At 35.9% G+C, this 21,268-nt stretch overlaps 1 protein-coding gene and 1 pseudogene across 1 annotated transcript; one reads left to right on the top strand and one right to left on the bottom strand.

The window, feature by feature from the left end:
* Nucleotides 1-230: 230 nt before the first annotated feature.
* On the top strand, nucleotides 231-11,711 carry LOC141831674 (coatomer subunit zeta-2-like). The gene is made up of 6 exons (XM_074719086.1): nucleotides 231-292; nucleotides 1,688-1,847; nucleotides 9,514-9,661; nucleotides 9,772-9,849; nucleotides 11,256-11,340; nucleotides 11,414-11,711. The coding sequence occupies exons 1-6, from the start codon at nucleotides 290-292 to the stop codon at nucleotides 11,471-11,473; spliced, it is 534 nt and encodes a 177-aa protein (XP_074575187.1). The 5' UTR covers nucleotides 231-289; the 3' UTR covers nucleotides 11,474-11,711.
* Nucleotides 11,712-15,972: 4,261 nt separating this feature from the next.
* On the bottom strand, nucleotides 15,973-17,504 carry LOC141831514 (short-chain dehydrogenase TIC 32 B, chloroplastic-like; annotated as a pseudogene).
* Nucleotides 17,505-21,268: the final 3,764 nt, after the last annotated feature.

Here is a 21,268-nt window from a genome sequence, read left to right as displayed (position 1 = left end):
TCTCCTCTTCTACATAAACAACTAATCACTAAATAATTCCAAAATAGATTTTTATAGCAAGTCACATCCAATAATTCACTATACTGAATTTTCCGAGAAGCATCTGCATGTTCCTATATGATTGACTTGGATCGGATCTTTAGAATATGGATCGGACCTGGACCGGATCCGGTTTCCTTATTTCCCTGAATTTTAAGTCTCCGATCTCCTCTCAACGTCTTCGTTAGTCTTGGAGGGCGCCAGGATCCAGCAGCTGCTCTCGTCTTCTCTCTCATCAAGAGATCTCGAAATGGTACGCATCTTTGTTCTTCTCTCCAACTCTGATCGAAATCGCTTTCCTTGATCTCAGATCTACTGTATTGGTACATTCGGATCATCTCATCGTCAATGCATCACGAGATCTGGAAACCTAGATCTGTCTGGCGGGGATATGGTTGCGTCTGCAGCGGCCATGCTATGCCTTTCGTCAAGTAGAAATGGAAGCAGAGTAGGACGATAATTTACAAAAGGAATTAATAGTGAAAGATTTAGGGTGGCGATCCTTAATATTGAATTATTTCTTCAAGATTTTTATCCTTTGTAGGGTTTTTCCCTTTTCCTTCCGATATGTCGTTTGTTGTTGTTGTTTTACCGAAGTTCTTAGTTCACGATGAACTGTACTGGAATTTGACTCTAGAGATGGTTTCTGTGTAAAATTTTGGGTAGGTAAAATCAGGGGTGCGTTGCTAAGATTTGGTTTGACTATAAGTAATTACTTTGCAAGTTATATTGGAGCGCTGAATCCATCACTCTTTTTTCAGTCCTTGCGAAGGATTGTAGTACTATGGTTTCCTAAATAACCCGTCTGGTACTAAAGTATTCTTGTCTACGCTATCTATCTATATAATTATTTGTACTATATGAATGCTGATTCAAGAGCTAACTCTGCTGTAAACCAGGCTACACTTGCTCAGTCTGATTTTTTATGGTAAAAATGTTCCAGATGCTTTGTATTTAGCTGAGTTTTAGGTTTTAGTTTTTATTTAGAAATTAGGAGTTAGGATGGAACCTTGCCAGATTGATGATAATTCAATAAATAAAAAAAACTAAATTTCATTTTTGAAATAAAATATCTGGTTGCAAAAGGCTTCTATCTCTTTCCAACCAATTTGGGCGGAAATGGTTTAAGAAAAGGGAAGAGAACTCTTCTCTCTTCTTCCATTTTGTGCCTAGTAAACAGAGAAACAATTCTCTTCCTCATTGTTCGCTACCCCTACTTCTTTTCTTGCTCTCTTCCCAGAAAACACAGTCTAAACTGACTGGAAATTGAAATTTGAAACTGGTGATATGATGGATAATTTTTGTGATACGGCCCTTTTCCTAGAGAAGCAAACATAAATAATTAAATACTTAAAAGGAATTCTCATAGATAGTCAATAATAATGGTTTGAACAAATATATGATCAAAATTAGCAAATTCTCATTTTATGACACATGCAGGAATAACCCTGGTTTATGTGACATTGTAACATGATGGTGGATAAAGAAACAAGTAGAACTTCAATGGGTCAACCACGGAGTCTTTGATTTCTTATGATGTTTTTCCCGAGCTGTATTCCCAATGCAATTCAAATTCTTAACTTTTGTATTAATTCTCTTTCTTTAGATTAATATGAGTCCTAACAGTCTTTGTCGGTTTCATCAATAGGAATCTTGCCCATCCATCAAAAATATCCTTCTTCTTGATTCTGAGGGAAAACGAGTAGCTGTCAAGTATTATACCGATGAATGGCCTACGCTTGCTGCTAAATTAGCTTTTGAGAAATCTGTATTCACCAAGACGCTGAAAACAAATTCCCGGACTGAAGGTAACATGTGCCATCATTTTGTTCTACTTTCTCAGTTTTTTTTTACTTGTAAATTCATTGGACCACAATTTCCTCTAGAATCAAACATACTTTAATAAGCCTGAAATTAAGAATGTGTTTTATTTCATCTGGACTCTACTCTTGTTCATCTCACAAATCATTTGATTAATTAACTAAAGAATATAGTGAATCCATTTTCTAAACCTTTTTCTTTTACAAATTTCATGGGCTTCATTGCTGTTACTTGCATGTGATTTTAAACTCTGATGACCAATGTAAAAGGTTTAAGAATTCATGCCTCTTATGAGGTTTTATTGTTTGCCATCGATAGCTTACCATATAACATCGATCATATTATACTTATTATTGCACTAATTAGAGAAAGGGGTGGATGTCGATTTTTGCTTGTTGGGTTTATATAATATTCGGGCCCAGGGAGGCCTTATCTCGAAGGATGCTGCATTTTCAGTTACAAAAATCAAGTTTTCTACTGACCATGGGGTTGGTGTCAAATCCTGCCGCTTTGGTGTTTTCCAAGCGCCGGAAGTAGGGATGGTGATTCCTCTGATGTTTGTTTTAAGACAAAGTGTTCTCATGGTTTAGTTAAGGTTCAATAAGTGGAAGTACCATGTTTATCATGGACTACAATCATCAAGTCATGTTTGCACCAACTATTTGGGAATCAGCTACATGAATCTTATTTGCAACTTCAATAGTAAGCTCAATTCTGGTAGGATAAGGCTATGATTATGATCGAGTGGAATTAATACTTTTCAAACTTCAACCTAAGCTAGAATTTTTCCTATTCTGAAACAAATGACAAATGTAAAAGATAATAGTAGGCTCAAGATTTCAATATTAGGCTTGGCACAACCAAAATCGAATTGCCGAATTACATAGAAATTTGGACAAAATTGATAAAGCGAAGGGGATAATAATTTCATGTAGACAAAATAACCTAACAATTGAAAAGTGGAATATATATACAGCATTATTCTTTTCTGACTATGCATTATTCTTCTCCACTAAGGAGAACTTGACCTTAGCAAGTTGTTGGCTTTTCTTGGGTTGTCGTTTCCAAGCAAAGGGAATGATTTTTTTCACAAACTATGTTTAATAATATTTCTTCATTATTCTTCTTCTTTCAATATCTTTTTCAATACAAAATTGATGCACTTTGCTCCATCTTTTTATGCTTTAAATTTGTGATATTTCTTTTTGGTCATCCAAATATCTTTTGTTGTAGGGTGAGAATGTTGTCCAAACTTTTATTGAAATTGTGAGACTTGAAGGTTGTAATGGTAAGGATGAATTTGTGTAGCATACGACGAAGTTAATATACAGGCCGGATACTTAAGTTTCTCCCAGCAAATTAGCATATTTCCTAATTTAAAAATTAAATTTGTGTTTAAGTAATGGAAATCTAAATGAATAAGGATTGTAATCATTTTGTTTCACAATATAGCTAAATAAAGTAGATATAAAGGGTATAAATGTATCTAAAGTGAATGTGAAGATGAAATTTGAATTCATAAATGCAACATGAAAATTTACATAAGTACAATTTCATTCCTATTATCAAAAAATATTATATTTAAATTAGAGCTCTTTGTTTGGTAGATAAAAGGAAATAAAGAAACTAACTCAGCTGTGTAACGAACATTAATTATACCAAGTGATTTGCAAAGTTTTAAATTGATATCTTGCATTACTAGTTTTTGATTAATCTCCAAAGATGTCAAGTAAATAGGAGATTCTTCTAAGGTTGTATCATTAAGAGACAAAATGGAGGTAGTAGATATGATGATTAGGAGAATAATTAATATTTTATGTGTACAAGAGAAAAAATTAGATAGGAGAGAACACAAAGATGATAGATAATTTAAATTTTAAGTTATGATATGCAGGAAGGAGTAAAACAAAAAATGAAGTAGGTATTATTGTAGATAGTTTGTTAAAGGATAAAGTAGTAAATGTAGTTAGAAAGGAGAATAGAATAATAACTCTCAAGATAATGGTGGTGAAAGAAACTATTAATGTAATTAGCATATATGCACCTCAAGTAGGATTAGATAAACATATCAAATCTAAATTTTAGGACGACCTAAATGAGATATTACAAAATATTCCACCAATTGAAATAATTTTAATAGGAGGAGATCTAAATGGACATGTAAGTGAAGAATATGATAGAGTGCATAAAAGTTATGAGTTTGGAACAAGAAATGAAGAAGAAAAAATTATATTGGAGTTTGGTATAGTATATGACTTTCATATTAGCTAATACGCTTTTCAAGAAAAGAGAATAACACTTAGTCACGTTCAAAAATGAGAATAATAAGTCATAAATTGATTTTCTTATGGTTAAGAAGTATAGAAAGATTTATAAATATTGCAAAATCACCTTGGAAAAAACTTAACTACTCAACATAAGTTAGTAGTGTTGGATATACGCCTCAAATATAATATCATTAGAAGGAAAATGTGCACAACTCATAAAATTAAGTGATGAAAGTTAAAGGATGAGAAACAAAATATATTTAAGGAGAGGGTAAGAGTGCAAGTATTAGGAGAAATATATGATGACCTCAATACGACATGAGATAAGATAGTATCAAAGTTGAAAATAGTAACTAAAAGTGTATTCAGTGAGTCAAAGAACGTGCCTCATCAAATAAAGAATCTTGGTAGTGGAATGAGAAACTACAGAAGAAAGTAAAAGAAAAGCGAACAATTTAATGAGTAAAAATTTTAAAAAGTATACAATAGCCACGAAAGATATCAAGAAAGCAGAGAATGAAGCTAAGAATGAAACTTTTGAATATTTATATAAAAAATTAGATACAAAAGAATGGGAAAAAGACATTTAGAGAATAGCTAAAGAGAGAGAGAGGAAGACAAGAGATCTTATCCAAATAAGATATATTAAAGATGAATGAATAAGGTATTATTAAATGATAAAGAAATAAAAAAGCTATAATAGAGGTATTTTCATCAATTTTTTAATGAAAATTTAGGCAATCGAGTTAACTTAGGTAATTTAAGTAGGTCAAATGAGTATAGAAATTTAAATTTTTATCATAGAATTCAAACTTCAGAAGTAGAACAAGTTTTAAATGGAATGTACAATAGAAAAGTGGTTGGACCAAATGATATTCCAATAGAGATAAGGAAGTGTATAGGAAAATAAGGTATTGAATGACTTATAAAGTTATTCAATCTGATATTAAAAATGAAAAAAAAACTTGATCAATGGAGGGTAAATACTCTAGTTCTCTTATATAAGAATAAAGGAGATGTACAAAACTATACAAACTATAGGGGTATTAAATTAATGAGTTATATCATGAAATTTTGGGAAAGAGTAATAGAAAAAAGATTAATGAAGGAGACCACGGTGACCTAAAATCAATTTGGATTTATACCTAGGAGGTTGACAATAAAAGTTATACATCTTCTCAGATAATTAATTGAAAAATATTTGGAACATAAACAAGACTTACACATGATATTTGTCGACTTAGAAAAGATTTATGATAGAGTCCTAAGGGAAATTATATGGAGAATTCTAGAAAAGAGAGGTATTAGCATAACGTATATTGAATTAATTAAGGATATGTATGGGGATATAATGACAAAAGTGAAGATTCCAAATGAATTAATCGAAATATTTTTATAAGGATATGGTTACATCAAGAATCAACTCTAAATCCCTATTTATTTATGCTAATCATGGATGAACTCATCTAAGATCCGGTATCATCATGCATGTTATTTGCAGATGATATTGTTTTGATAGATGAGATACGTGAGAGAGTAAATGTTAAGAATCTTGGCGGTTTTAGGCTTAGTAGAGTAAAGATAAAATATATGAAATTTAAATTTAGTAATATTAGACGTAATGATACAATTGTTAATATAGAAGATGATGAGTTTGTAACAAAGAGTTCAGGATCTTTTTTGCAAAAGAATGGAGAGATTGAAAGATGTCTTACATAGAATACAAGTAAGATTGTTGAAATGGAGGAGAGTGTTAGGTGTTTTTTGTGATCTTAAAGTATAAGCAAGACTTGAAGGAAAGTTTTATAAAATGGCGGTTAGATCTGCTATGTTATATGGAGATGAATGTTGGGTTATAATTCGAGAACATGAGTAGAATATGAGAGTTATAGAGATGAAGATGTCAAAATGGATATGTTGACATAAAAGATAGATAGGATAAGAAATGAAGATATTAAGGAGAAAGTTGGAGTTGTACCTATTGAAGGAAAACTCTAAGAGGCACGTTTAAGATGATACGGATATGTACGTAGACGATCAATAAATGTTCTAGTTAAATGATGTGAAACTATGATAAATGTGTACATCAAATGAGGAAGACCGAAATAGATTTGGTTAGCAATAATAAAACAAGATAAAGTCTATTTGAATATAAATAATGATATAGTAGGGGATAGAATTCAATGACGTAGAAAGATCTATATAGCCGATCCCACCTAGTAGGATAAGACTTGATTGCTGTTGTATAGAGTTTTTGTTATGCTAATTAAAATAATTTTCAATGTCATCTAATAATACATTAATACATTAGAGTCTCTTCTTCCTAAAAAATAGGGACATGTATCCTAACATGTATAAATTTTCGATAAGTATTATTTTTTAAAAATAATTTGATTCTTTCCTAGATACACGATAATATAATTGTGACTTTGTATAATTGTTGTTGTTGGATTTAGTACTATATGAAGAATAATAAGTACTAGACATTCTAGTTTTTATGAATTTAAGCTTTCTTTAAATTTGTATGTAGCGTATATCTAATGACACCGGCACGATCTAAATATTGACAAGTAATAATAATTATAAAGCAATGCAATAAATATAGGAAAATATGATCTATGATAAACAAATTAAATGTGAGAAAAAGAGGATGCTAATGATGATACTTTCCCCTTTTCCCTTTAATTGATAATTATCAAACTAGATAACAAACTACTTACATGATGATCAGGGATTAAAATCTCGAGCCGCGTCTCTCAAATCGGCGAAATTTTTCGTTTCACCAGCAAATCGGCACCAGCACCGGCACAGTGTGCCGGTTGGGATGAGGTGTCGGCCTAGCCCGACGACGCCTCTGGAGGCGTTGCGCGGGCCGCGAGTGCCTCAGTTGCACGACCCGTGTGTGCCCCGTCACGCACGGAATTTTTTAAGATTTAGATTTTAAACAATAGTTTTAATAATCAACTCATAGCTATAGTTGGGATAATTTAAATAAACTTAATTAAAATCTCTTAAAATTATCTTATTATTTTTTAAAAAAATTTTATTTTTTAGTTTTAAATATTTAGATTAATTTTTTTAGTTAATATATTTTATATTTTAAAACTATTGAAATTATACTAGCATGACATGGTACCGAAACTGTATTGTTTTGGTCTGGGACCGAAACCTTGGCACGGCTTGATATTTGAAACCTTGATGATGATATTTGTATTTATTATTATTTTTTTGTGGATGATGACTAATTAAATAAGAAACAATATGATTTTATTTATTTATTTATTTTTGCATTTTTTACGAATAATATGTAATGATATGTAGAAAATTGTAAGTAAAATTGATGATAGAGAATCAATGAGGGAGTCATTCACGAATTTGGTGGTGCATTACAGCCATGGAGGAGAAGGTTATGCAAGTATTTGAGAAAGGTGGTTGTAGTGGAAGTGGATGAAAAGTCCCAATCTCAAAATTTTTCTTGTAATTAATCAAGGGATAGTTGAAAAATCATGGTCCGGTATGCTTCTGATATATAGTATTTTTTTTCGAACTTGGTTATAATAGTCAACTTTTTTTTATTAATGATAGTTTAGTAGCTGGTGTGCTTCGGAGATGACCTTTAGTTTCATCAATTTTATCTAAGTTCCAATGTGATTGAATTGTACTGCATCAATTGGTATTAATTGGGATAATATTATCTTGATTAATTACCAAAAGAGAAAAATAAAACAATACAAAATTATTAAATAATTTGATAACTTACCAAAATATAAAAAATTTTGATAATTGATGATGCACTAATCTCAAAATATTCTAATTTGCTTCATTTAATTGAAGATGCAATTTGAATTATTATCCAATTTTATTTATTTTTCTACGGTATTTGTTTGCTTCTTTGTGGCTTATCTTAAACTTTGACATGATCCCTCCCTTTTGTCCATCAATGATGGAATACCAAGTACATGATGTTGAGTGGCAAGCTCCTTTGGACACCAGTTGACCATCATAGATGAGTGAAATACTTGCACAGTTCTTCATGCATTATAAGAAGCACATTACTTTTTTTTAATAGTTCCTATCATATAACCGAATAGTTTAAGATTCTGTTTCCATGTCTTTATCATAACTGAACCAATAGTTGTTGAAATTATTGCTGTGAAAATTCAAGCCCTTCCTTGTAACATAAGTTATATCATTGGGTTTTAATTATTTTTGATGTGCAGGTACAAAATTTTAGCAATGATATTTAATTGGTTGTAAATGACGGATTCATGTGTGAACTATGAATATTGTTGTAATATTAATACATATTTTTTTTCATTAAGATTTATATACTGTTTGATTGGTGTAAATGGTCATTCCAAAATTTGAAATTATGGAAATTACTATAAATTCTCCAATCATTATTTTAAATAAAAAATAGTTTTTATTACTTTCTCTTCCTCTCTCTCTCTTCTCCCTTCCTCTTCTTTCTATCCTCCTACAAATCCGGTTGTTCAGCTGAGGTTCAGGTTGTGGTTGAGGTCAAGGTTTAAGGAGGTCATGTCAACTACAACTGGACATTTGGATCCTTGCTGAAAATCATCCTAGAACAGTGGCTCTGTCCCTCGCTCAACCTCATCTATCTCCTTTCTTCCTCCTATATTTCCCTCTTCTCTTTCTTCTTCCTTTTCCCTTTTCCCATCCTCCAAATTTTCTTGATTGGAAAGTTTTCCAATAACAGTTGATAATGGATTTATAGATGAAGTCTTTATGTTGGGTGGTGATTGAAGCCAAACGACCTCTGACTTTTGATTTACTAGCACCATCAATGTTTTGTTTCATCTATATGAAAACCAAACTATTCTCCATACGATCCTGCTAATGCAAATAGAGAATGAAGTAACTAGACTAAACGGATTGTCTCTCCCTTGCTCCCTTTACTCTCTCATTTCTTCTCCATTTCCTCTTCTTCTTCCTCCTCTCCTTTGTCCATTTCCCTCTTTGTCACTCTTTCTTGTTGAAGCATCATAGCAACAATGAAGGAGATGGGGACAGAGAGAGGAGGCAAGGAAGAAAATAGAAGAGACAAATGGAAAAACATGAGACAAATATAAAGATAACAAAAATAAAATTTCAATTAAAATGGCAACTAGGCACCTCTGTTGCCTCAATTTGATGAGAAAATCACATTTTCAATTGAAATAATATTGCAATGATACTCAAAGAGTTCACATATGTATAGAAATTTGGTCATTTATCCTTAATTGGAGGAAAGAATTTTTGGTAGGCTGTTTTCTTTGGCACCATCAAATGCAGAAAGTTAGATCTGTCTGTATGATAAATTCTCATATTTTTATCATGTATTAGTACTTTTATTATTACTAATGCAATTTATTTTGGTTGACAGCTGAGATAACAATTCTTGATGGATACATTGTCATCTATAAAGTGATTCAGGATCTTCACTTTTTTGTTACCGGAGGAGATGATGAGAATGAACTCATTATAGCAACAGTACTCCAGGGATTCTTTGATGCAGTTGGCATTCTTCTCAGGTTTTCCTGCTGCAATTTCTAGTCATTCATCAAAGGAATAAGAACTATAAAACCGCGTGGTCTTCCACTTTTTTATTCTTATTTAACGTAATGTCTTCGTGTGCTAACAGGAACAATGTTGATAAAATGTCTGCACTTGAAAACTTGGATCTGATCCTTCTGTGCCTTGATGAAATTGTTGATGGAGGGTAACATCTCTCTCCTGTGCTCACTTTGTCTAACTTGACTCGAAGTGCATGACTTTTTTGTGTATCTGCCATTTTTCTATATATTCCACTCTGGATGTTTAAAATATGGCTGCTGATGGTTCAAAATGATGGCTTATTGACTCATATCAATCAATAATCCTAAGATCCTCACTTTCCTCAAAGCATAATTTGCTTCATTAGTAATTTGAAATCAAGGTTCGTTGAATTTCTTCTATGATACAATGAGATCATCTGCTCTTCTACAACGCATTGCGAGGAAGAGCTTGTGGACCACCTGACTCAAAATAAGGTAGTCTGCATGTAGCGGGCACAAATTTGGTGTCCAAAACTTCATCTACATGGAATAAGAAAATTGCTTCTCTAGAGTGAAGGGACTTGTTGGATTGTGTGAATTTTGTATTAAATTTGAAGTAATTCTACCGAGCTAAGCCTAATTAATATATAGACTAGTCCACACTCTTTGATTGGGTTGTTTCTTAGCTTCTGCTCATCAAGGTTCCAGCTGCCAAATTTTCCACACCAAACTTGCAGTTAAACTTCAATATTACATACCATACAATCTTCATGTATTTTATTTGTTTGAAACAACTGTATTGTTCGACTTTCTAGTTGGTGTTATAAAGAGGCTAAATTGAAAGGAAAAATGTTTTTAGCTATAAAGAACTTAATATTATTGGGATTTGTTTATACAACATTAGTCTTTGATCTTGGCAAGAATTTCAATGTTGTGAGGACATCTCAGGGCCACTGAAAATGAGAGCTTGTAGAGGATAGTTTTCTTCTCCATTACAACTATTTTGCATTTGGATAACATCTAAGGTAAGGTTATGATGATGTGAGAGAGGTGTTTAGGGAGCATTGAGAAGATTTTTTTACAAGAATTGGGCATCTAATTGTCTATGATTATTTATACTTTTGCTCTTATATTACATGTAGACTTTGATTCTTCTTGTGGATTAACTGTAGGTTGAACCACATTATGTATCTCTTGTTTTTTCATTGTGTGCTTTTTCTTATTTTCTTGATGTGGAGGAAATTATTCTCGAGTAAATAGAAGGTATTCGACATGGTATTACTCCCATGAGGGACAATGTCTACCTTATTAAGATTGATCTTACCTGGACTTTTTGGTAGTACTATGAGTACATAAAATGGTTGTAGAACTTTTGTCAACGATACTTGCAAGAATGTACTGAACAATTTCACAGGACTCAAACTGCAAAGAAGAGTGCAATTACAGGCATTGTTATGAAAGGCTTCCTGGTCATATTTGCCAATATTGTGGTGTTAAACTGCAATATCAAATCACATTGATGATATTTCTTTAGCTGTGTCACACATAATACCATGAAACTATGACACTACTAATCTTGGCTATGGTGTAGGATCATACTGGAAACCGAAGCGAGTGTTATCGCTTCAAAGGTAACAGCAAATAGCCTTGATGGATCCACTTCCTTGTCTGAGCAGGTGAGGATAAACCTCGTAACTAATGCTTCATATTTGGACATCTCCTGATCTTTGCTTGCTCTTCATTTTACAGACTATATCTCAAGCCCTGGCGACCGCTCGTGAGCACTTAGCAAGATCCCTTCTCAGTTAATCTCTTTCAGGGATAATCATTACTCTTCGGCCAAGAAATACTGGACCTGATTATTATGAGTCGGGCCTCTTTCATTTTAAATCCAGATGAAACTTTGGTCTTCGAGGGATAATTAGTTTCTACGTTTCAAAGAAAAATATTAGGACCCGACTATTGTTTGAATTCAGCACTGGTTTATCCTGATGACATTTAGAAAACTGAAATTGATTTTTTTTGTTAAGAAGTTTTATTATTTGAATTGAGTTGCAAAGGAGAAATGATTTAAGAGAATAATAACTGTGGAAAATTGGTTGTTGATAAATTGCTTCCTTCAGAAATATTTGAAGAGAAATGTGTTGTCCTCGGCTATTCACCACTCACTAGGAAGTTTTATTCCCTTAGATGCTCCATATATAATAGTCTTCATTAATAACATACTATCAAATTAGCAAATGTTTTAGGCTATTTGTCTTAGAGCCCATATCATTAGAAATTTGTGATCTCTTTGATGATCCAAGCTATCATTTGTTGTTTACCTTTGAGTTCATCTTGTTAAACTTTTGAGCCATCAAGCATAATTCATTCAATTTGATCGCATCAAGTATACTATTATAGCATGATCTGAGTCATGAGCTCTATGCCCACTTTATTGAATTTCTACACACTTGATTCATCCATCAGTTTCACAAATAAACTTAACTTGCTATCAAATATATTAAAATCCAATCACTTGGGAGGATCATGGATCCAATAGAAGCTACCTTAGATAACATAATTTTCCTAGAATCTAAATTGTATTAATACAACATTTTAGAACTTCAGCTGTTCTTCAACTGAGCTTCCTCCTACCCTTGAGTCATCTAAATATCTTCTCGGTTTGGACTCCCCGCCCTTAAGTCCATCAAACTCCTTCTCTATCTAAGTTTTTTGCCCTCGAGTAATCTGAGCATCTCACTTACGTGAAAGAAGTTAATCGAAATTTGGGAGAAGGGAAAGAAGTTAGATTGAAATTGAGAAGAAGTAAATTGCTAAACATGGAAATTGCTTTTATAAGACCTAACTTAAATATCAAAAAGGAAAATTTGTTGATGTAATTGTTCCGACTGGATGACGTAGACGGTTAAATCATCAGTCAAAGATATGCCACCTCAATCGATGTGGACCATGCTGGTGAAAAGAACATGAGGAAGAAAAAAACTAAACGAGCGGATTAGCAGGGTGTCGGGATTTCCGGCAGGTTACTCTGACGCTCAAGTCAGTCAAGAAGAAAGAGTATGTATGAAGTTCATCATAATTCGAGAGAGATCATACTTGCGAGTCGAAGGATTATATACTTACGAGAAAGAATCTCCACGCTTACATGGGGGCAGACTCTAGTTGGGCTTGAGGAGACAGATCCTGTGCATTGCTAATGAACCTGCAGTGTGGTATTTAGGGGACGGAGCCTGTCAACCTTGTAACCGCCCTAAGCTTGACAACCTTGATCATTCTTCACCTTTTGGCCTTAGGCTCAGACACGGGTGGATTGAGGGGATCGAGTCTGATAGCCTAGTAACCATCCTGCTCCTTTGACAGAATTCACACGCTTGGAAGCTTTTGTCGTTTTATGAAGCGAGAGGGGACTGCCTGTCTGAGATGACTGAGAGAGCCGAGGCAGTTGAGGTTGGACTGGCTGAGGTGGTGACTGAGAGAGCTGAGGCGGCTGAGGTCGGAATGACCGAGGTGCTGACTGAGAGAGCCGAGGCGGCTGAGGTCGGAATGACCGAGACTGAGTTCAGAGAAGTAGAGGGCGTTAAGCTAATCCAACGGAGGCGGGCTGTTGACTCCTGGGCTTGCCATGTCAATCGTCTCCTTGACTCTTACTGCCACGTAGGGCCACTTAGGATCTATGTGGGTCCATCCGTCGAGGATTGACTATTGACCTTTTGACCTGTCATGTCAGTTGATTTCTTGACTTTTACTGCCACGTAAGGCCACTGGGAATTTGCCATATCAGTAATTACCCTTTTAGACATGTAATTTTGACTTTTTAGCAAAAGTTTAAGTTAGGATTATATTGTGGTTACTTATATGGTAAATCAAGTTGAGAATCAAATACTTCAAAATGAAAATCCAAGTATGTCAAAATTCAAATCTCAACTTAGGTCAAAGATCAAATACTTGATAAATTAAAATTCTAACAGGTTAAGAAATACTAAATATTTGATAAGATAAGGATGAATAGAATGTCAACTAGTAGCTAGTAGATCAAGTTTGCATAGAATGTCATAGAATATGTTTCTGTTTAAGAGTTAGTCTACTAACTGATAGATTGATGCACAGCTAATTGATTGGTGATCTAATTTAATTGATTGATAGGTTAACAAAAATCTTAAAAGAGAGTAGTTGATTTGATACTAACAAACTGGTCGGATGATGATTAGAAATTACTATTAATTAATTTACTAATAGCACATTTTAATTGACTCGATCGGGTTACCATTGTAGCGTAGAAAGCTAATGTAATCAACTCAATAATCAACTAGAGGCATGGATCGATCGACTCATAAACCCTAGAAAGCAAATTAAAAGCTGCAACAAAGTTGAATGTACATATAGGAAGTCAAAGAGCAATAGGAAGACTACTAAAAATATTTATTCTCCATTCAACTACAAGTCATATATCATAGAGTAAAAGCTCAAATTCCGGACCACATAAATCTTAATATTCCTTATCTCGTTTCTTTTAATTATTAACGATCCAACAATATGTGCCCATCTTAAATCATATTACTAAGTCATTGAAATAGCTCGCATGCTATAATATGATGGTAAAAGGTGATATAAACTTCCTAAATAATGAAAATTCAAATTTACATTACACTTGAGAGGTTTAAAAAACGTATGATGTTAGATTATTCATCAAGATTCATCTGTACTTTTTGATTTAGTCTAATGATCAATAAAAATGCTTATAAAATTAAATTAATTATTTTTAAAATTAATTAAATAGTAAAAAATAAATAATTACACTAAATAATATTTTTTAAATTCAACCACAAAAGTCATTGAAATAATCATAAAAAAATGTACAGGGCAAACAGAGAATTTAAAGCACCACCTCTACCTTTGCCCCCTCGATGACATTTAATATTATTTTTTAGAATTTTTATTTTTTTTAATCTGAATATTATATTCTAAATTTTAAATTTTAAATCATAAAAAAATTAATATTAGATGTTGAATCATCACCTTCTTATATATATATCTAATATAAAATATATTTACACTGAAATGAGTCACTTAAATAAGTTATCAGAAGTTGTCTGACAGCGAAGAAATGAATGAATTTTTGTTTTTTAATATTGATGTGATATGATAGAGATCAGGAGTTTTTATTAGAACTCCCACCGAGGCGATTAAAAAAACAAAAACGCAACCATAAATCCGAATTATATTTAATTTCATCAAGATATAGATAATTTTACTAAGATAATTTCTCGATGACAAATTTATAATGCACTTGGCAATTATCATGTTTTTTCTCACTGTTGTTCCGATTGAGATCATCTCTCGGACACATCACTAGCCACGCAGCACCAAAGGTTGACTTCACGAGGAGAAAGGAGACAATGAGCTCCAGGACCTCAAAGCACCAACACAATGAGAATGAAGGATAGAGATATCTTGACTCCACCACTCCAACGCTCAAGTTAATTATCGGAGAGAGAAGAAGAAATTTAGAGGAAGAAGCATTTTAAGATGTGATTGCGCATATCTGTATGTCTTGAGAAAGAAGATCATATAAGGGAAAAAGAGAGAGAATCGTACCGACTTGTCTTGTCGTTAATTAAGAAGAATATTTACACGGTGAGATTTTGTCAGAAGATATGTTTTATCAGGGTGTGAAAAATATTTTGTCATTGCCATCATTATGATGTGGAAAATGTCTCATCATTATCATAATAGTATGAAATCGCATCATTCAGCATCATACTGTGATAACAGGGGTAGTTTGTTATGTCCCATAACTTCTTGACGACAATTTGACTGACTGAGAAAGACAAAAAGAAATCGACCTGTTGTTGAGTAAGATCTCAAGGGAGAATTGACCTTGAGTGAGATTGAGCCGGGATTAGACATGGCCGAGTGGAATCCGAGTGCTCCATTGATTAGAATCCGAGTGCTCAATTGACTAGAGTCCGAGTGCTTGATCGAGTGGAGTTCGAGCTCGACCGCGGTCTCGACGAGTCGAGAGCTAAGGCTCTTACTCTTGATACGGTGTTTGGAGCTACGGTTGCATGAGCTGAATTGAGAGTCGAGCTCTCGAGTGGACAGAATGAGTGGCCAAGTAGGGCTGCCGATTGAGTTGAGTGAGTCGAAATGAGTTGGAGATAAGATCAAGCCAACCTTCCGTCTAACGTGTCTCAATTATAGACTGGTCTTCACGGACTGGATTATAACACCCATAACAGTCACTATCTCTTGTTATCGACATCTAGATTTTCTGATCATTCATTCATGCAGTTTATTAGGCGAAATATTCATTCATGCAGTAGAAAGCCGAAGCCAAGAGCATTTAGCAGACAAAAGGTAGAAGAAGATCCCAATACAGCAGAGCAAAGCAGAGCAGAGCACGCCCCTTTCTTATTTGATTAGTGTTTCACTGAACTCCCACAGCTTCCTCGCCAAGGCTTCGTCCCGGGCCTTGGCCGTCGGCTTCTCGATGTTGCAGTCCGCGAAATACTCCCCGCTCACTCCCTTCACGCTCGGGTGCAGCGCCACATAGCACGTAGTCGCCGCGCCCTGCGGAATGCTCTTCCACAGCACACAAGTGAAAGCCCTCAGCAAAGCTGCAGCCAAAGAGAAGAAGACTACGATCGACTTGTTTGTCCTCGCTATATCTAAATAAATTCAACAGACAGATAGAGAACGAACGAACGTACTGACGAACACGACGGAGTGCCTCATCAAGTTTGTTCTAATCAGGCCGGGATGAACGGCGTTCGCAGTCACATTTGCTCCTTCTTCCTTCAAGCGCCTGGCGAGCTCGACGACGTGCAATATGTTGGCCAATTTGGACTGCCCGTACGCTAATTTGTCGTTGTATCTGAGGAAATCAACAAGATGGAGGAGATTAAACAGAGATATCTCGATCCTCGCACGGCACGGAACGTGTCTGCCGAAATGCCAGTGTCAACTTACGACTTCTTGTCGTTGATTTTGTGGAAGCGTATTCCTTCTCTGTAGGTCACCATGTGAGCTGCGGATGAAAGGTTCACGATGCGGCCCTCGACTCCTGACTTCTCCGCCGTGCTTCTCATCTTCTCGAGAAGTAGTTTGGTCAGCAGGAAGTGACCTGAAATCCAAAGCAAAGTCACTTGAAGAAGATGATTAAGGTGAAGAAGAAGAAGAAGGAGCGAGCATATACAAACCGATGTGATTCGTAGCAAATTGCATCTCTATTCCATCCTCTGAGAGCTTGTAAGGGCAGTTCATGACACCGGCATTGTTTCTGCAAATTACACATGCAAAAATCAAATTTTTATCCGATCCAATTACGCGGAAGCAGCGAGCGAGGGCTTACATCAAAATGTTGAGAGGAAGATTCATGGCGAGGAACTTGTCGGCGAAGGCTCGAACGGACTTCTGCGAGCTGAGCTCGAGGTCGATGATGTCCACCCTGGCGGACGGAACGTCGTGCAGGATGTTCTGCTTCACGGCGCTTGCGGCTTCCAAGTTCCTCGCGCCGATGATGACGTGGGCGCCTCTGAGGGCCATCACCCTCGCCGTCTCTGCTCCGATGCCGCTGCTTCCGCCTGCAGGATCGTTATCACAAGGAAGTGAATTGAGATGAGATTGAATTAGCTAGCAGCTGAGTACGATACCGGTGACGATGACGGTGAGGCCGGAGGCGTCGATGCCTGCGGTGACCTGCTCGGCGGTGGATTTGGATCCGAATCCGCTTGGTCCGGGGATGCCGGTGGCTTCCCTGAAGAATCCCATGCCTCCGGTCGTTTCCCTGAGATCTGCATGCGCCGGAGACGACGCGCGGATTTATAAGCATCGACGTGAAATTTAATTTGCTGGCTGCTTTGTGTGTGACCGATAAATAATAATTTTTGGGGGCTCGCGTTCCATGTTTAATATTTTTTTTATGAAGATCGTGACGACGACTCGATTCTAGAAATCTGTTGGTGTTCTGGAGGCCTCTGCGATCATTGAACTGGGTGAAGACGGAAGAAGACGAACAAACAGAAGCTTCCTGTGAACGAGCCGACTCGATCCTTCTCGTGAGAGCTTCGCTTGCAAACTCTTTTAATTTCTTCTCTATGTTCAGCACAAGATGAATTTCGTCCTCTACAATAATTTACACGATCCAACTCATAATCATTTATAAAAAAAATAAATTAAAAAAATTAAAATTAATCATTTTAACTTTCATCGAAATTTGATTATCTATTTCAATAAATTTATCCTATAATAATTAATTTAATCGTGTTCCGAGAACAATTTTTTTCCTCTTGAGGAAATTAATAATTGGTATTAATTGTCAATGATCCCTTTCATTTTCCTATTATTCATTGAGTATTCATCTTAATTTAATGTTGATTGATAATTTAAGATGAAGTTTTGTAATACCCGTAAATTTCCTTCTATAATTCTGGAAAATAATGAATGATTGTTTGAAAAAGGGGTTTAGAATATTTTCTAAATGGCCCTTGATGACAGGATGACCCTTAGCTTTAAGGGACCATAAGTAGGCTAATTTCCCTAATGACCCTACGGTTTAAAGGTCTTGTTAAGGGCTACCCTTATAAGGGATAGTTAAAAATAAAAATAAGGGTTAACCATGCTCGAATAAGGGAGCATGATGGGTTAGAGACTTGGCAATAAAGAGAAGGAAAAAGAAAGAAAAAAAATATATATATGTGGAGGTGCTAGGAATTGATCCTTGGACCTCCAACATGAAGCAAGCCAAGACTAACCAAGGGAGATAGAATGATTTAATGAGAGAAGGATGGGGAACCATCTAGCTAAATGTTAGGAGATGGGAAATCAAAGGGAAAAGTTTTGGAGGGAGTAGTTACTAGGTAGTTATTCCCACTACCTCCCACTACTCCCATTCCCTCCCCCCTAAAGCCTATAAAACCATTCCCTTGCTTGTTTTCTCTCTTTTCCCTCACTTGGCCGAAACTCCTCCTTGTGCTCCTCTCCCCACCGAAAACCACTCTCCCTTCCTCTCTTCTTCCACCGAACATCTTCTTCTCCCCTCCTTGGTGGCCGAAAGCTTCAAGGGAGAAGGCTCCTTCACCAAGCCAAGGGAAAAGGAGCAAGGGTTCCTTGGTGGCCGGAAATTTCAAGAGGAGAAAGGGCTTCTTCTTCCTCTCTTCTCCTTGGTGGCCGGAACCTACAAGAGGAGAAAGGGGTAAAGGTTTCTCCTCTCCTCTCATTCCTTTCCCTTGGTGGCCGGAAGTTGAAGGAGGAAGGGAGATCCTCTCATTCTCTTTGGTGGCCGAAAGTTGAAGAAGGGAAAGAAGATCTTCTTCTACCTCTTGGTGGCATCAAGTTTGAGTTGTGACTTAATCTCTTTGTTCCTAGCATGGCCGAATGGTCCACTAGAATACACCATGGCCTAGGTTTAATCAAGTTAACTTGGTACATGATAAACATGCAATGGGATCCATATCAAGCTTGGACTTGTGTCTAACCCATCTTTACTTGAAGTGGCCGAATGGTGTAAGACACCAATATGAGTGGCCGAATGTTAAGAAACATAACATGGAGTGGATTAAACTAAAGGGCCTTAAAGCATATTAATTATCCCATGGTACATACAAGCATTTGCTAGGTTAACAAGATTTTAAACCATTAAATCCTTTCATGGCCGAATCTTAACTTAAACATAAGGAGTCCTAACTTAACCACATGATAACAACATCAAGTTTTCTTTTAACATTTCTAAGACAACACTTTAGTCATGCTTGAACAATTCATGTTTATAACTTAATGTAACACATCATAGTTGAGATTCTAACACATCTTTTCATGCTTTTCAAAACCCAAACCTAAGCATCAAGAACACATAAAATCTTCAATGAACCATTATGTTGCAGGGGAGGGGAAAACTTACAGTGCTTTAGGGCCTTTTTACCCGAAAGGAAAAGAAGAAAAAATATAGTTTCGTAGATCCCTTAGCCTCCCTTTGTGCTCCCTCTAGACCTCTAGAAGGACTCTCCTCTTGCTCTTTCTTTTTGCTCGGTGAAGAGAAGAAAACAAGTGCTCTCCTCTTGAAACCTTTCGGCCACCAAGAGGTAGAAGAAGATCTCCTTTCCTACTCTTCAACTTTCGGCCACCAAAGAGAATGAGAGGAGGGAAAAACCTTTGCCTTCCTCCTCTTTGAAGCCTTCCGGCCACCAAAGGAAAGAGAAGGGAAAACCTTTAAGCCTCCTCTTTTTCCGGCCACCAAGGAAAGGAGGAAGGGAAGAACCCTTTCTCCTCTTGAAATTTTCGGTCACCAAGGAACCCTTGCTCCTCCTTTCCCTTGGCACCACCGGAATTGAAGGAGCCTTCTCCCTCTTGTAGCTTTCGGCCACCAAGGAGGGGGAAGAAGATTTCGGTGGAGGAGAAGAGAGGAAGGAGAGGGGTTTTCGGTGAGGGAGAGGAGCAGAAGGAGGAGGGTTTCGGCCAAGAGAGGGAAAAGAGAAAAAACAAGCAAGGGAAAGGTTTTATAGGCTTTAGGGGGGAGAGGGAATGGGAGTAGTGGGAGGTAGTGGGAATAACTACCTAGTAACTACTCCCTCCAAAACTTTTCCCTTTGATTTCCCATCTCCTAACATTTAGCTAGATGGTTCCCCATCCTTCTCTCATTAAATCATTCTATCTCCCTTGGTTAGTCTTGGCTTGCTTCATGTTGGAGGTCCAAGGATCAATTCCTAGCACCTCCACATATTATATATTTTTTTTCTTTCTTTTTCCTTCTCTTTATTGCCAAGTCTCTAACCCATCATGCTCCCTTATTCGAGCATGGTTAATCCTTATTTTTATTTTTAACTATCCCTTATAAGGGTAGCCCTTAACAAGACCTTTAAACCGTAGGGTCATTAGGGAAATTAGCCTACTTATGGTCCCTTAAAGCTAAGGGTCATCCTGTCATCAAGGGCCATTTAGAAAATATTCTAAACCCCTTTTTCAAACAATCATTCATTATTTTCCAGAATTATAGAAGGAAATTTACGGGTATTACAACGGTCCCTGTGGATTCGATCTTTTTATTACTTGACGACATTTCGTATACTTGCGGAACGCTATCACAGATTTGTTTTTCAAAGAGGTGGTAAGACTTCATGGCATGCCTAGGAGCATTGTTTCAGATCGTGATACCAAATTCTTAAGCCATTTTTGGAGGACCTTATGGAACAAGCTAGGAACAAAGCTTCTTTTCTCCACCACATGCGACCCTCAAACTGACGGCCAAACTGAGGTGGTAAATAGGACTCTTTCTACTCTTCTTAGAGCAATTATTAAGAAGAACATTAAGTTTTGAGAAAATGTTTATCTCATGTTGAATTTGCTTATAATAGGGCTGTCCATTTTACTACTCAATTTTCTCCTTTTGAGATTGTTTATGGGTTCAATCCGCTAACACCTCTTAATTTGCTTCCTTTACCTAACACTTCTTCTTTAGTTCACAAGGATGGCAAAGCAAAGGCAGAATATGTGAAGAAGCTTCATGAGCAAGTTAAAGCTCAAATTGAGAAGAAAATGGAGCAATATGCGAATAGAGCCAATAAAGGGAGAAAAAGAGTTGTCCTTGAACCCGGTGATTGGGTGTGG

Source organism: Curcuma longa, chromosome 7 (genome assembly GCF_044706935.1).
Source record: "Curcuma longa cultivar G26 ecotype Majalengka, Jawa Barat chromosome 7, ITB_CL_G26_1.1, whole genome shotgun sequence".
NCBI classification, from domain to species: Eukaryota; Viridiplantae; Streptophyta; class Magnoliopsida; order Zingiberales; family Zingiberaceae; genus Curcuma; species Curcuma longa.
The sequence above is the reverse complement of the archived record's forward strand: the minus strand, read 5'-3'. Positions and strand labels throughout refer to the sequence as shown.